The 17,129-nt window shown below is 42.1% G+C and overlaps 1 protein-coding gene across 2 annotated transcripts in view; it reads right to left on the bottom strand.

The window, feature by feature from the left end:
* SPOPL (speckle type BTB/POZ protein like) overlaps positions 1 to 9,538 on the bottom strand; it is a 93,038-nt gene extending 83,500 nt beyond the window's left edge. The window contains exons 1-2 of one of the 2 annotated variants that reach the window (XM_029605403.1): positions 9,298 to 9,538; positions 8,853 to 8,990 (exon numbers count right to left, since the gene is read on the bottom strand). In XM_029605403.1, coding sequence (XP_029461263.1) covers positions 8,853 to 8,930 — 78 coding nt within the window. In that variant the 5' untranslated portion in view covers positions 8,931 to 8,990; positions 9,298 to 9,538. The remainder of the gene's footprint in view (positions 1 to 8,852; positions 8,991 to 9,297) is intronic. The other variant, XM_029605402.1, reaches the window with a different exon arrangement.
* Between the last annotated feature and the right edge of the window lie 7,591 nt (positions 9,539 to 17,129).

Here is a 17,129-nt window from a genome sequence, read left to right as displayed (position 1 = left end):
TGTCTTTTTCAGATAACAGTAAGAACTGCTACAGAGAGGTTTTAGGATTAGAAGGATTAGAGAGAATGAAGGATTAAAAGGATTAGAGAGAATAAAAGGTCTTTTAAGAAAGCCTGAAGAAAGGTTGAAAGTTTGGGCAGCAGGGATTCAGTCATTTCAATCATCAAAAACCACATGGATGGAAAGGCCACAATAATGATTATCTGCCATGCAGGTATACTTCATGCAAAGCAGCCACTGAAATTCAGCGAATGCACAATATTTTAATTTATCAGACTTACAGTATATACAGGAAATATTGCTTTTTCTCTTTTTCTGTTTGCACTTAAACATCTAAATTGCTACTCTCAAGCCCATGTGGGTACTCCTCAAAACAACTTAGTTATATCTCCAATAAATAAGTGAATTCACAGCAACCATGTGACAAACTCTAAAATCAATTTTGCAATATGTGATACTTAGCTTCTTAGCTCTCTGATTTAGGTGATCTTGTTAGCTGACCAAAATCATGGAGTCCTCCGTCCGACACTGCCAGTAGGGTTATTGTCTGCTTAATATTGGAGAGATTCGCAGGTTCACCATTCTTATGACATGGCTGCCCAGGGATACTGTGAATTCACCTATGTGTTGGAGACATAACTATGCTGTTGTTTTGAGGAGTACCCACACTGATTTGAGAGCAGCTGTTAAGGTTTTAAGTACAAACAGGAAAAAAAAAAAAAGAGAGAAATATTTCCAGTATATAAAGTCTGGTAAATTACTAAAATATTGTGCATTCACCTAATTCCAATCTCTGCTTTGCACCAAGTATGATACCAGCACTGTAGATTATTATTATTATTGTGGACTTTCTATCCATACAGTTTTTGATAATTGTTATTTGGAGGTCCTTTTGGGCTATTTTATTTATTTAGCTGGGATTCAATTCCAAGAATTGCAGAGTCATGTATTTGGGGTGAAAAAATAGTGTGCACAGATTGTGAGAGGGACTTTGGGGTGATAGGGTCTGACAATTTGAAGGCAACAAAACAATGTGACAAGGTGGTGGAAAGCCAGAGGGATGCTGGGCTACATAGAAAGAGGAATAACCAGCAGGAAAAGGGTGATAATGCCCCTGTACTGGTCTTCGGTGAAGCCTCAGTTCTGGAGATCTTATCTCAAAAAGGATAGGACAGGATGGACGCAGTCCAAAAGGCTACCAAAATGGCGTAGAATCTGCATTAAAAGCAATGAGATGAAATGAAAGGACCCGAATATGTATATTCTGGAGAAGAGGAGGTGCAGGGAAGAAATGATACAGAACTTCAATAACTTGAAAGGGATTAATGCTGCACAAACATTAAACCTTTTCCACTGGAAAGGAAACTGCAGAAAAACGAGAACTGTGATGGAATTCAAAAAGGCTTGGGATAAACACTGCAGATTCCTACAAGCTAGAGTATAAAAATGAAAAGAAATGGAGTAACCTATGTTAACTTTAGGCATAACACTTCCACGTGGAGGTAACCTGCAAGAAGCAGCAGTTACTACCAAAAGCAACTTGCTGGGCAGACCAGCTGAACCGTTTGGTCTTTATCTGCTATCATTTACTATGTTGCTACGTATATATACCCTGGAAGAGAGGAGGTGCAGGGGAGATAGGATACAGACCTTCAGATACCTAAAAGTTTTTAATGGTGCATGAACTTAGAACATTTTCCATTGGAAAGAAAACAATAGAATGAGGGGTCACAAAAAAACTCCTTGGGGGCGACTCAGAACCAACATCAGGAAATATTTCTTCCCATGGAGGGTGATGGGATGCCTGGCATGCCCTTCCAGAGGAGGTTGTAAAGACAAAAGCAGTCAAAGAATTCAAAGGAGCATGGGATAAACACTATGGATCTCTAAAGCCTAGAGCAGTGGTTCTTAACCTTTTTTCTGTCGGGACACACCTGACAGATGGTTCTCACATGCGTGACACACTGACCCATGATCGTCATGGGGCTAGATGTAAAAGTACAGTTTGCATCCACGGGAACCCTCCTGACCCACAATAATGGATGTAAAGCAGAATTATGACATTCCCCATACAATTCACCCTACAAAAAAGATATTCTGGTCCTGGTGTCATCTCAGTAACAGCAACTCAAACTCCTTCTACTTCCAGGCTCAATAGCCCTACTTATGAAAAGACAGCAGTTTACCACCAATGCATATCCTCTTGAGAAAACACAACAAATAAGACTGATAAAACACTTACATGCTAGTAAAATATCTCATCTCGGTAACAAGACACAGAACCGACCTAACATACTCCCAGGATCTGTAGCAATGCACATAAACTAATCCGCACACAGTTACACCTGTATTATGGAATACACTCAAACAGGAGCAACCCTATCTATGAAAAGGCAACACTACAAATATTAAATCAGGCCCTAAAAACCAATACACCTCTTATTAGGAAAACAGAACTAGCAAGCAGCTATAGATCCCCACACAGAAATAATTGTAAAACTATACTAATAAGCAGAATAAATGTTTCTAAACAGCTATGAACAGAATAACATCCAACAATTAAAAACTCATAAAAACTATTAAAAATTCTCCAAACACCAATAACTATTTCAAAAAAAGCAGACACATCACATAATATTAAATAATTAAAATGGCAGTCAATCAAGAAAAATAAACTTAAAAAGCCACCTTTACTTACCCCCCTCCAGCAGCTCTCCTACTCCTCTTCCATGCAGGCCGTAGCACACAGCAGAAGCAGCAGTAGAGGCTAAGCTCTATACTCATGGTCCTCTTCCTTAATGCCCATGTCTCTCACACACACACACCATACCAGTCATGCCCCCATGACCACTTTCTGTCTCTCACACACCAATCATCTCCCAAACAGTCTTTGACACACACACCAGTCACCTTCCTGAACAGTTTCTCTCATGCCATACACACACACAGGCTTCCCACTCCCGTGTTCTACTTACATATACGGGCTTCTCACTCTCATAATCACTTTCTCTGTCTCACACACACTCACCAGTCTCTCACTCCCATGCTTGTTGTCTCCACATGCACAGGCTTCTCATTCCCATAATCACTTTCTTTCTCTCACACACACAAACACACACCAGTCACCTGATCTCTCTCATGCATACACACACAGGCTTCCCACTCCCATGTTCTTTCAGATATACAGGCTTCTCACTCCCATGCTATGTCTCACACACACACCCAGGTTTCTCACTCCCATGCTCACTCTCTTCACATGCACAGGCTTCTCATTCCCATAATCACTTTCTCTGTTACACACACACACCAGTCTCTCTCTCATTTCCATGCTCGCTCTCCACGTGCACAGGCTTCTCATTCCCTGAATCACATTCTCTCTCTTACATTCACACACACCAGTCTCTTTCTCTCACACACACACACTGTCACCTTACCAACCAGTCTCTCTCTCTCATGCATGCACACTCACACAGACTTCCCACTCCAATGCTCTCTCACATATTCAGGCTTCTCACTCCCATGCTTTCTTTCACACACATCCACCCCCCCCCCCCCACCCCCCAACAGCAGGCTTCTTACGCCCATGCTTTCTCACATACCCAGATTTCTCACTTCAATGCTTTTTCTCTCTCTCACTCACTCTCACACACACACACACACACACACACACACACACATCAGTCACCTCCCTGACTAATGTCTCACACTCTCACATACACATCAGTCATCTCCTTGAGCAGTCACTTTCATTGTCTCTCACATATACACACACATCAGCTCTCTGACCAGTTTCTCTCACTTACACACATGCTCTCAATCACACGCAGGCTGGCTGCTTCTTTCTCTCACTCACTTCCTCTTCCCCCCCCCCCCGAGCACAAATGGTAGCTGCAGCAGCCTCCTCCTCCAGCCCCCGCAAGCCAAGAAAGAAGAATCCCATCGGCCGCGGGAGGCTCCTGCTGCTCTCTCCTTTCCCGATTACCGTCTGCTTCAATTGCTCGGGGGCCGATGCTGCAGCCGCTGCTGCTACTTTATCACGCGGCACTGCTCTTTCTCCTTCCCGCGCACCGCGTATCACTTCCTGTTCCGGGTCACGGGGGGGGGGGGGGGGGGGCAGGCGCGGGAAGAAGAAAAGGCCAGCCACAAGTGCCACAGCTTTTTTTTAGCACTGCTGCCGTTCCCACTGGGCTTGAACGTGCTGATAGCCCGGCGGCAACGGCAGCAGGGAAGAAAGAGCAGCGGGAGAGACCGGGAGCACGCAACACAGCAGCCGGTGCTTGGCGACACACTAGTGTGTCGCGACACACCGGTTGAGAACCGCTGGCCTAGAGGATGGAAATGGAAAAAGTGTGCAGGTAACTAAATGGCTGGTGAGGTGATAACTACTCTTCAGAAGGCATGGAGATTATTAACCTTATCCAATAATCTCTGATGCTTTTAATGCAACATTGCTCTCCACTTAGATGGCAGGGAGAAAAAGGGAATTGGATTGAGATAACAACCAGGAGGGCCCCAACTTTTACAGTCTGGGGTACTAATATGCAGACATAAGGGAAAAAGCAAAAGGACTGCTTCTGTGGCCAAGTCCATAAGCAAAGCACGTCAAGCAGCATGGTCTGAATTTTCAAGAAAGCTCTTAACCCAGTAAAAAAATGTTGCTAGTTTCAATTTTTATGGGTTATCATAAGACTTGGGGATAACTGCATGGAGTGGCAGTTACTACCCTTAAGAGACACATGGGGGTAACTTGCACAGAGTAGCAGTTACTACCTTAAGAAGCTTGCTGGGCAAACTAGGTTGACCATTTGTTCCTTTTCTGTCATCATTTCTATGTTTCTATATTTATGTCTCAAGTAGACTGTAAACTCCATGGAGCAGAGACTACCTCTTATATGTGTCTATACAACACTACATACATCTTGTAGCACTATAAAAATAATCAGACATAGTGGTTAGGAAAAAATGTTAAGTTCCATCTGCATAATGTACTAGAAACTAAGTGGCATCTGTTAAAGAGAGATCCTCATTAGTTACTTTGTTACCCTATACACCCTAATGCAGAGCTTTCCAAACTTTTCATGTTGGTGACGCACTTTTTAGATAAACAATTTCGTGACACAGTAATTCAGTCTACTAGCAAACCAGAGGTTAAACGAACGAAATGTATTTCGACAATATGTATGTTTCCTTAAATATATACATAAAATGTTTCATGACACCTATCTTGTGAAAACCTCTCATTTATATTAAAAATATATAATATTCCAAGATTAATGTTATTGTTATAATTTATGAGTAACAATAAAAAACAAAGTTATTGTGTTATTCAATTTACCTCTTTAATGAGATATATGAGCTTGATGGGATGAACACAGCTTTTGAATATTTGGTGTTAATAAAAAAAGTCCAAAGGGTCTTCTGCATAATTTTAAAAAGCTGGCCAGTTTCACACTATAAAATTATTTGATAGCCTCATTCAACTAATTCTATATGGCTATGAGAGTGAAGTCTGGAATTTATAGAAAGGGACAGAATGTCAATATAAATCCTGCACCTCCAGTTCTGTAACTCTGTGCATCCAATGAAATTCCCCCAAACAATGGAGCTTGGATGTTTCCCTTACAGCTCATCATACTAAAATATATTTTCAAATTCTGGTGTCACCTCACAGTAACAGCAGCACAAATACCTTCCACTGCCCAGCACATTGTGAACTAACACAAAACCCCGCAAAGAGACACTTAAAATCTATACTGCAATCCCATAATAACATAACAGTAATAACACCAAGGACTCAAACAACAATAACCCTACCTGTGAAAAAGCAAGGGTAAATATTACACTGGGTCCTAAGATAACAATACACTACCTACTGAGGAAACAAAACAAACCCCATTGCTATAGATCCCTATGCTAGCAGAATCTGTCATGGTCACACACATAGAGCAGAGACAGATCCTCACCAAATACAGAATACAAAATAAAGGAGCACAAATTGGAAAAAACTGAAATGGAAACCCCAAGAAGCCAGACTGTGTATTAACAATAGAAAAACAGAACCACCATTCCTCATAAAACAAATAAAATCAAGAAACATAAAGCATCAATTATAATAGTAAAACCATACTAATAAAGGAATATTTTCAAACTACTGATAAATAGAATTTCTATTAATTTAAATCATATACATGTTTTACAATTTCCCAAACACCAATAAAATGTTTCAAAACAGCACATATATCAAATAACACCCAATAATTAAAACTAATAAGGATTTTAAAAAGCCCCTGCTGTCCATACCTGGGAGCTCTTGATTTCCAGTCACCCTGATATTGTCAATGATTAGGAGGTTATCCTCTCTCTCTCACACATACTCACATGTCCATTCTCTCTCACATATACACTGTCACATACATACACATTCATGCTCTTATACCCACCATAACCTCTCACTCTCACAGACACTGACACACTCTCAGGCTCTAAGACACTCTCTCCCCCTCCACACACACACCCCACACAAACTCTTACTCCCCTGGATTTTCTCATACACACAAACACACATACCCAGGCAAGTTCCCAGTCATTCTCACACACTGAAACTGACCCTCAAGCATGCACACATTCATTTTCAAACCACTCCCTCACCATCCCCCAGGCATGCACACATTCATTCTCACACACACACACATACACCACACACATACAAACCCCAGGAAGACACCCATTCATTCTCATACACAGACACACCCTCAGGCAGGCACCCATGCATTCACACACATACACTCCCAGGCAGATTCCTATTCATACACATGCACACACTAAAGGCAGACCCCCTCTCTTTCTTTTGTCAGCAACCTCGGAGCCTCTCTCATTCCTCTGCTGCCACTGTCATTGATGCTGCATGGCTATTGGGGAGGAACTGATTGTTGCTACTGGCTCTGAAGCCCATTCTGCTACCTTCTCTGTGCAGGCCCCGTGGGTTACCACTTCCTCCATGTTGATCTCATACATTGTGAGATCCACATAGAAAAAGTGCTACTCTTGCACATTACCAAAGATTACATGTGCCAATCAATAAAAAGTAATTTATTTTTTTTTACCTTTGCTGTCTGATCTTAGTTTTCTAATTGGTTGGTCACAGGCTTTTTTGTTCCACCTTCCCTTTCTTATTTTTTTGCCAATTCCTTTCATATTGTCTTTTTTTCTATTTCTTTTCTCTCCATCAATCTTCTTCCCTCAAACACAGTCAGGTTCTCATTCTCACATGCTTTCTCTCTCTCTCACACACACACAGGCTCTCACTCTCACAGGCTCTCTCTCATACAATCATTCATACACAGTCTCTCTCTTGCACATGCTGTCTGACTCTCACACACCCAGGCTCTCTCTCACTCCCACATGCTGTCTGACTCTCACACACCCAAGCTCCATCTCACTCCCACATGCTGTCTTGCTCAAGCACAGGCTCTCACTGTCACATGCTCTCTCTCATACAATCATTCATACACACAGGTTCTCACTGTCACATGCTGTCTCTCTCACACACACATAGGCTCTCACATGCTGTCTCTGCAAACATTCAGGTCCTCACTCCCACACACAGTCTCTCAACTCACTCTCATACACGCACACACAATCTCTCAACTCACTCTCATACACACACTCTACGGGCCCTCAGCCTCTCTCTTACCTCTGGGTCTCCTCTTCTCGGGACGCTGCAGGATGGGTTCCGCGGCAGCCCTGATCTTCTCGGGCCGATCCGCAGTGGCGGCCCTGCTACCAGGCCGCCTCCTCTTCTCAGCCCGCTGCAACAACGCTGCTCCTCTTCTGCATGCGGCTGATGCTCCTCCTCCTTCCTGCCTGCGCGGCTCCGGCAACATTTTTCTTACGGGGCCGCACAGGCAGGAAGGAGGAGGAGCACCTGCACGTTTAGATGTGACCTTTTTCTTCGGGCCATGGTGATGTGAGCTCCACCACGGTCCTGCCGATCTTCCTGCTGCGCGTCTCCGGCACAGCACAGCGATACTTCACTGCTCAGCCGCCAGTGGGATGAGGTCCACTGGCGGCCGCATTGGCTCCCCCTGACCTCTCCTCGGTATACCACTTGCTCCACCTCGTCACGTGCACCAGGCTTGCGCGACACACCGGCACAATGCAGGCAACACGCTAAAGTGTCGCGACACACACTTTGGAAAGCTCTGCCCTAATCTGTTTGTACTATATGTGAAATAAAAGCAAGGCAGTTGGACTGCATAAAAGGCCTGATTTACCAAAGTTTTCTCCCTACTCTGGTGATAATTTTCAAAACATTATCATGCATAAAATGCAGGCTTATGGGCATACATGGCTTCTTATAAAATTACCCAGCATAAAAATATGCACTAACTTATTTCACATATTTTTATACACTCAAAAACAAAGTGCTTCAGGGGGCATATAACTTGATTTTGTATACTTTATTTCAGATAACATTCAAAAAGGAGTTATACACTCAAGTCCACTTTTAAAAACTGGTGCTACTTATGTTTACACCAACTTCCTTATGTGAGCTGTTTGAAAATGACCATCTTTGTGTCAATGGGGTAAAAACATAGTAAATCAGGTTGAAAGTGTAGATTGCCCTTATTTGCTTTCACTGTGCAAGTGCATGAACACAAAAACCAATTCAAATTCTAATCGATGACGAGTAGAAAAATTCCATGGCAGGTATTTGCCCTGGTAAGGGTCATATGTTCAAATTGCTTCCCTAATGATCAGATATGATATAATGCAGAAAAACATTTTCACATATCTTTTGATGAATCAAAGTTTTCTAAAAGCAAAATATTCATTTTGTTTCCTTAGTTTACCTGTGTGTAACACCAGCTTTCAGCCACAGGTCCAGTGGACATATCTCCAGGTGGAGGAGGAGTAGGTACCCTTGACATCGCCACCTTAATCAGACTTTTATAAATTCAAAGCCAGCAATCCCAACTTCAGTATTCTTCCTACACAAGAAAACCAAATTAGAAAATGTAGTAGAAAAAAATATCTTTAACCAAAGAAGCAACCAAATGTATGCCCTTAACATGCTTTCAATATTTATAATAATAATAATAATAACTGTGCAATTACAGCTTAGCAATTAACAAAATGTAGGAGGCCCCAGGCCGAACTACTGGGAGAAGGGGCGGGATCAGGAGGGAGGGTTTAAAGCACCGGAGCGGCCCGCAGCCATTTCAGGGCTGCCGACTGCTCCGTGATATCGCCTGCCGTCTGGCCCCCCCACCTTGGCCGCGCCTGTCCGAAGATTACCTGCTGCTCCCTCTGCCCTCCGAGCGAGCACCGGCATGCCTCCGCAGACGGCAGCCTCCCGTACGACAGGTCCGCGTTCTCAGCACCCTTCTCCCGCCGGCGCCGCCGCCACCGAACAAGCGGCCGCATCAGCCCAGAGCGCCGGCGCCGGCCTGATGACGTCATCCGGCCGGCGCCGGAGGGGGATGCGCCGAGTCGGAAGGAATCCCCGGGGAGGAGCGGAAGTAGTACCGCAGAGCCGGGCAGCGATTGCTCAGCTTCAGCGACCGACTGGGAGGGGAGCCGCAGCTGCGCTGGGGGTGAGAGGCCAATATAAGAGTGGGGGCAGCGGTGTCTCATAATGGGGAAGGAGGGGGTGCCTTACAGGTGTTGGTCCCTGGCAGCTCCTGCCCATAGGGTCTGCGGGAATGATATGGATCCTGAAAAATCGTTGCTGCTGGGGTTTTCCTGAACCCGATCCGTGGTATAAAAAGGCGGGACCTACGTCGCCTAATGTGCCTTTGAGCCCGATAAAACATTGCGAATGGACCACCCAACCATGAAGCTCATGGCATGTACCGTGAACTGCGACATTTCTAAAGCCTCCCTTTAGCAAGCTCATCCGTACCCGGTAATTCTTCTGGGCCCTCACAGAATTGGGTTCTCAGTACATTCACACAATTACTGTAGTGGCCCATTCTCCATCACTTTGAGTGAAGATCCAGCAATCACCAGCCACTCCTCGCCACGCCAACCCAAACACTGAAGAAGACACCAGACCGATTGACAGCTATCCCATTCTCGAATGGGTTCAGCCATATATTCGGAGGAATCTTTAGCATGTAAACAGGGTATCGTGCAAAGAATGATTTGTAATTGAGTCTAGCTTAGAAAATGCTGACCTCAACGGAGAGAGCAAATTTGACAGTGCTTAGTCGAGTATGCTTTTCCATGAACAGTTGGCTCGAGTGCAAAGTGTTATTCCCCTTTGTATAATAAAGTTGTGGCCTTAATTTTCCAACAAATGAAGAGTAATTATTGAATCTAGTAAAATAAACATTTTGTTTTAAAATAGCACAGAAGTGGAGCCAACTTACTTGACCAGTAGTACCGCACAGGAGATTTAAGCTTATTTTCAGGTTCTGGGGCCTGTGGATGCTGTAGATACAGAATTTTTTTGCATCAATATGGAGGCCTAGCTATCAGTCAAGAATGATGCTTGCTGTTTGGCTATCAAGCAGCCTTTTGCAAGGTTTTGGACTCACAACTGGTTTGTATCTCTCACTCAGAGGAGAATGTCAGCAGTAGTTCTGAAAGACTCAGAGCTGGTGTGATGTAAAAAATAGTGTACCTGCAAATGGAAACCGCCATTAAAGTCCCAGTCGGATCAGGTTTTGCTTGAACTGGAAGCTCAAGAGTAGGAGGAGGCTGCCAGAAAAAGAATCCTAGTACTTAATGCTTTGCAGCTATAGACTGAAATTTAGGTTTAAATATAATATGTTCATTTGAGAGGAAAGAGGTTAGAATATCACAGGATGCTAAAATCAATACCATCTAGTATGCAAATTATAAACTAGAGCATTTTTTTTTTGCATTAGCAGCAGACAAGTATGTCCCTGTTCCTTTAATTATTCAACAAAACTTCTGTAACTGGATCGGTACTGCAACAGGAAATTATACTTTTTTTTCATTTATGGAAAGGAAATACTTTTGTTATGAATAATTCCCATTAATTTTTGGGAATTAATTTTTCCAGTTATTTATCCCTTACAATTGTGTAATCATTAACTTTGAAATTTAAGCTAGTCCAAACTTCATTAAAAAAAAAAAAATCTCACCAACCAAAGTGAAACTTTAATGTATGAACTGAAGCCTAGAAGCAGAAACCAATAGCAACATAGTAGAACTAGCCTTAAAGTCCCTGAAAATGTTCATACTTAACTCAGAAAACTATGAACATATTAAAAGCTTTTTCCCATATTGTGTCTATGGGGGAAAATGCTTACTATATCTGGCCCTTCGATCTCAGTCATCCGTGAACACTGAAAAATTAGTAACACCAGGGTATTTACATTTGTCTTCTTTCACTTACAAAAATGTGTTAATGTAGAAAGGGTACCCAATTGAAACTAGTCTCATATGACCATATACATGAGAAAATAATGATTTCAGTAATTGCTTATTGAGCCATCCTTGGCTTTCCCAATAAACTACTTTTTGAATAGCAAAGCTATAAATTGTATATTAATGAATATTATATTAAAAAATATTAATGCATAAACTTCTGCCCATTTCCATCTGGAACTTGCAGCCACTCATTTGTAAATGAATAAATGGATCCTGGGAGCATTCTTTCTCTGCTCTGTTTCAATAATTATGAAACATGAAAGCATTCAGAAAAGTATATCAACCAATGTCCCTAAAAAAGGAATATCTCCCAATTTCCCTAGGGCACAGGAATGATTTGCAAAAGTCAGCAACACAAACTCTCTTTCAGGACTGGAAAAAACTCAGGCCAGGAGCATAACATTTGGTACCTGCTGCTGGGATGAAGCCTGTATGATAGATATGCTGCTGAGGGTCCTGGCCTAAAACTTCTGCTGTTATGTGGGGGTGGTGTCTAGATCTCTAAAATGTAGTGCCTGCTACTTGGAATCAAACCTAGGTGGAAGAGATGCTGTTAAGAAGCCTAAGAAACCATTGTTGATGTTGGGGATGGGGCTTGGGCTGGGAAACCACTGGGTGGTTCTGGATCAAGAGTCTGCTGCTGCTGTCATTTGCAGGTGCCAATTAAGACAGCATGGGCCAGAGCTGCCTCTGTCTTTAGGCCCTGTATTAGTATTGGGGAGACTGGAGGAAGTAGAAAAAGCAGGGACAGGTGAGGAAAAAAGAGTAGAAAAGAAAAAACAAAACTATAAAACAAAAAAAAAAAGATAGACATTAAAAGCAAAATAAGGATACACATCAAAATATAATTTAAAGAAAAAAATCCTGGATCCTGCCAATTTTTGGCTGGTTCCTATGTTTTCTAAATATTTTCCACCCCTGTCTTCTTATTCTACTGCTAACACTGTAAATGATTTGCATTGTGTGTCAAATTAAAAAAACAGCTTCTGAGAATCCTGCTTGCCTACAGCCACCATATTGCCAGAAACAGTGTGGACTGTGACATCAGCAGTAACATCAGCAATAACAGCAGCACCAAGTCTGAGATGCAAGAATCCCAAACCTCTTATACTTTTCACAGTTAAACCAAAGCCATCGAGACCCTACCTGCAACAGATGAGTACAGAGGGGTTACTTACTACTAGTAGGAGAGGCTTAGGGTTGAGATTAGTGCTGGGGCTAGGGCAGGAAGGGCATCAATGGTTATGGGTGCACCTCGAGTGCTATTTGAGAAGCAGGCTGGATCTGCAGTTTCCAAAATACCTCAGAGTGTGCTCCATGGAGGCAGAGGTCAAGCTGGAAGATGAATCTAGAATCACCCTTTGGGTAGTGAAGGGAGCAGAACCCAAGTCGAAAAAAAGACCCTGCAGTAACAGCAGCAGCAGAATTTTGTGAAAACTTGAGCAGTGTCCCCAGCTCATTAGAGCATGCCAGCTGCCCTGAAGTGATGCAGGTGGGAGGCAGAAATGAGTGGGAGGAGTGGTGCATCGTCCTCTTGGGGTGAGCTCAGACCCCTGTCAGACAGCATGGATAATGAGGTGGATTTGTGTAGTAAGAGCTAGTGTGTGCTCAGCCTGAGGAGAGGTCTAATGTCACCAGCTGACCTACCTCAGTATATATGAACTGGTGTTGACGCTGTTGTCAACTGCTGTGCATAGGAAGATCTTGGGACAGAATTAAATTGTCCTGTTACTAAAATAAAACCATGGTTTTTAGTCATATCTATTACAGTAGGCTGTCAGACCCTAGGAAGTTATTTCTTTAATTAGATTGTGAAAACTTCTGGCAGCCAATTTCTTAGTTGTCAAGTTCTTTGCTTGAAATTTGATGTTAGGCCTAATAACAATGAAAAAATTCCAGTATTAAGTTTTTTAGACTATATCAATTTTTTAGAAGACATTTATGTTCTACTCGCTGGTTTCACATGAAAGAGAGTTCAGAGAACCATTGCTATCTAATAAAGGCCTCAAGAATAATCATTATGAGCTGTTAGAAGGCATCCTGTGTGATTAACCAATGGCAAGGCATCTTTTTTATGCTGGATGGCATCACACTAGAGAAGTTCTTCTAATTAATGTATATATTTTTAGTATCATATGCCATGGGAAGGGAACTTGGAAGGAAACTATTCTACCTGTCTCTTTCGACATCATGTTTTAATTTATGTTGGAGACCTCGCTTACACATGAAGCGAGTTATTTAACTGAAGTTTAGAAGTGAGCTTAACTGGTAAAACAGAGAAACACAGAATATGGCAGCATACCAGGATTGTAAGACTTGTCTAGTCTGTTCATTTGCTGCTGCAGTACTGCGGAGGTTATTCTACCTCCACCTGTATCTTCCTTATAACTGTGCATCTCTTGTGTTTATCCCATGTTTTCCGTGAATACCAATACAAAAGTTTCTCACCGCTTTCCCTGTGAAGTTGGTTCATTTATCCACCACTTTTTCTGTGAACAAATGCCTGTATATTTTACTCCTCAGTCTACCACCTCATATTGTAAACTTATTTAGACAGATTTTTCTTCTGAAAAAATGCTTCTTGTTCATTGTCCTATTCCTGTTTTTCCTTTTTTTTTTTACAGGATATGCATGGTTAGGTTAATACTTTCTTATTGAGCAGATGCCACGACATTTTGATAGCTCTTCTCTGAATTGGTTGTAATCTATGTCCCTTCAGGGGCCTTCATAATTAGACATGGTACTCCAGAAGATGTCTTGGCAATGATTTGTACAGAACCAATGTCTTTTTATTTATGTATTTATTTATTTGAAACTAGTAAAACCTCTCCTTTCCTAGCACCCAGACAGATGGATTCAGGGCCAGTGGATTATGCACCTTTACCAGAAGAAGGAGACGGCACATACCACAGTGACATCCTGCCAGTATTCTCCAATTCCAGCAGATGGTGGACGTGCATCTCCCTACTGGGGATTGCTTCAAGCTTTAGAGGAGAAAGAAACATGGAAATTTAATTTGTCCCGCTCTCCTGCGGTGATACCAAATGGTCTCTCCCCCCCGTTGAGAATTCCTGAGGTGATTTCTGTGGTCCCTCAGATGAGTGCCTTGGTCCAGTAGCTGGCATGGACTTAGCTGTAAAAAAAAAAAAAAAAAAGCTGAAAGGCAAGCCGAGCACAGTGGTGACGGTATTTACCCTCTCCCACTGCAGTCAGAGACCTTGCGTGAACTCAGCTGGGATGGGATGGGCTGAGGTCAGGTAAAGTTTTTTTTTTTTTTTTAATTGGTTTAAGAAGAGAAGGGAAGTTGATTAGAGATTCCTCCCTTCCCCCTTCTGGTTTCATATCGTAAGGTATCTGGAGTTTCCTAAACCTTTCTGAAAGAAGGATCGCCTGTTTGTCCTCCACAGTGGCAGTAAACAGAGCGAGCCAGCTTTGCGGGCTACAATAGCTTGCTGGATTTAAGAAGTGGTCATGGCCACATACGTGGATGCTGAACAGCCATTACCTACTTAAGTTAGGGCTCATTTTACTAGGGCGGAAGTTAGATTGTCTCTCCCGTCAACATTTGCCGAGCTGCAACATGGCCCTCCTTACACACCTTTTCCAGCTTTTATCGTCTGGATGTGCAGGCCCAGGAAAACGCAGCCTTTGCACGTGTGGTTTTGACTGGACCGCGGGCAGCCTCCTGCCTTATTCGGGAGTAGCTTGGCTACACCCACTGGTCCTGAATCCATCTGTCTGGGTGCTAGGAAATGAGAAATTACTACTTACCTGATAATTTCCTTTTCCTTAAACCAGATAGATGGATTCAGCTTCCTACCCTTGGCTCCTGAATGATTGTGTAGGGTTATCCTGAGTGCTAAGTGTTCTATAGGTTACTGGTAAGTGTTAGTCCAGACCCTAGCCTAGTTGTAATGCACTCTTTGTCTGAACTCAGTGTTTTCCTGATGGTTGAGTATAGAAATGTTTATCTGTTATTAAGTTTTTGCTGGTCTGTCCACAGTTGGCTTTTGAAGAGAATACTGGCAAACTGATGTCACTGCAGGAGTATATATTCTGTGATGTCAGTTTGCTCCATCTCCACTTGCTGGTAGAGGTCTTGAATCCATCTGTTTGGTTTAAGGAAAAGGAAATTATCAGATAAGTAATAATTTCTCACTATGTACTCTAGCATTCCTCTGGCTTTTGCCATTGCCTTATTCAACTATTTTCTAACTTTGAAGGCCATCAGATATTACTCTGATCTCTGAAGTGTTTGATGCACATCCATATATCAACTGCTGGAAAAATCCCAGTAGCCAGGTCACTTGGCTGCTTGAAATTTGGCATCTAAAATTCAGAAAACAAAATGAAAATAAATTATAGAAAACTAAAGGAAAAAAATAGATTTCATAAAAATCAAAATGAGCAAAATAGGAACTTCAAAAGAGAACACTTCTCTGGCTCTTAAAATGTTTTGACTAGCATTCAAGTTTTTTTTTAATATATTTCCACCGCTGCATACCTCATCTACCATCATATATAATATAGAAGGAATATATGAATGTTTTTTCTTTAAAATGTTAGTGACTTGTTGAAAACTGCCATAACACTGAAAATTGAGGGGTATACTGTAATGATGGGTTTGCCAATGTAACGTCTTCAAGACATTTTGAGTGTTTATCGAGTGTGTCTATTCAGATTTATTTCCTCTGTCCAAATAGCAGTTGTTTTTTTGGAATTGAAATTCTGTTTTAATCATTTACTCTGTCAGATCATTTTAAAATTATATCAACCAAAACCCCCAAAATGGACAGAAATGGATCTCCACCTCTTATGGACCCCCTAACTCCCATGTGAACTTCTTTTTTTTGCTGTCCTGTTTCTTTGCTTCAAGTAGCTGTTCCATTTTTTTTTTTTGCCCACCAGCCTTGTGGGTATTTGTTCAGCTTGAAAAGTCAATTTAAGTAAACAGTTTGATTATTGTTAGAATCAGACCTAACTGATTAACAATGAAATCATCAAACACTAGTTTCAAAATTAATGCCATAAAGTCTCATTTTTCCATTTTCTCATCTTGGACTCTCAGGATTCCACAGTCTTTGCAAATCTGAAGATAATCTCAATGGAAGCATTGTAGGAGAATTGACTAGTTTCAGCAGCAAACATCATATTTGCAGGCAGAAGGAGAGTTAGCATTAGTTACAAATTACTTCCCAGTTGAATGGAAGCTGGAAGATAGTGGTGATGCATTGTCTACTGCTTGAAGCAATTGAGTACCCATCGATCAAGATAAAGAATTAATACACAGCTCTAGAAGCAGGAAAAGAGAATAACACTCGAAGGGTAAGCATAGAACTCTAAAGTCTATATCAGACAAGAAAGAGAGTTGGTATTTCACTTTTACGCAGAACAAAATGATCCATCTGCTGACCAGACTTGCTGTCTAGCAAGGTAAGTTGCCTGCCAGATGCCCAAATCCAGGACATAGTAGAAAGGTTGCTGAAACTCATCTAGTCCTCTGTCCATACACCTTGGTGCTTTTCTATGAAATTGATACCTTGAGCAGATCAATGTCCTTGGGAGTATGAGTGAAAAAGACAGGGACATAGGTAGTTTCTTTGTCTTCTAGTCAAGGGTAAAGGGGTTACAAAGAAAAGACGCATCTGAGATGAACATAGGGCTATGTGAATGTTGTCAACAAGGCTTTGGTTTCTTGAATCATGGTGTAGTGTTCCAAGAAGGTC

Source organism: Rhinatrema bivittatum, chromosome 6 (genome assembly GCF_901001135.1).
Source record: "Rhinatrema bivittatum chromosome 6, aRhiBiv1.1, whole genome shotgun sequence".
Lineage (NCBI taxonomy): Eukaryota > Metazoa > Chordata > Amphibia > Gymnophiona > Rhinatrematidae > Rhinatrema > Rhinatrema bivittatum.
Note: the sequence above shows the minus strand (reverse complement) of the source record. Positions and strands in the feature narration are given on the sequence as shown.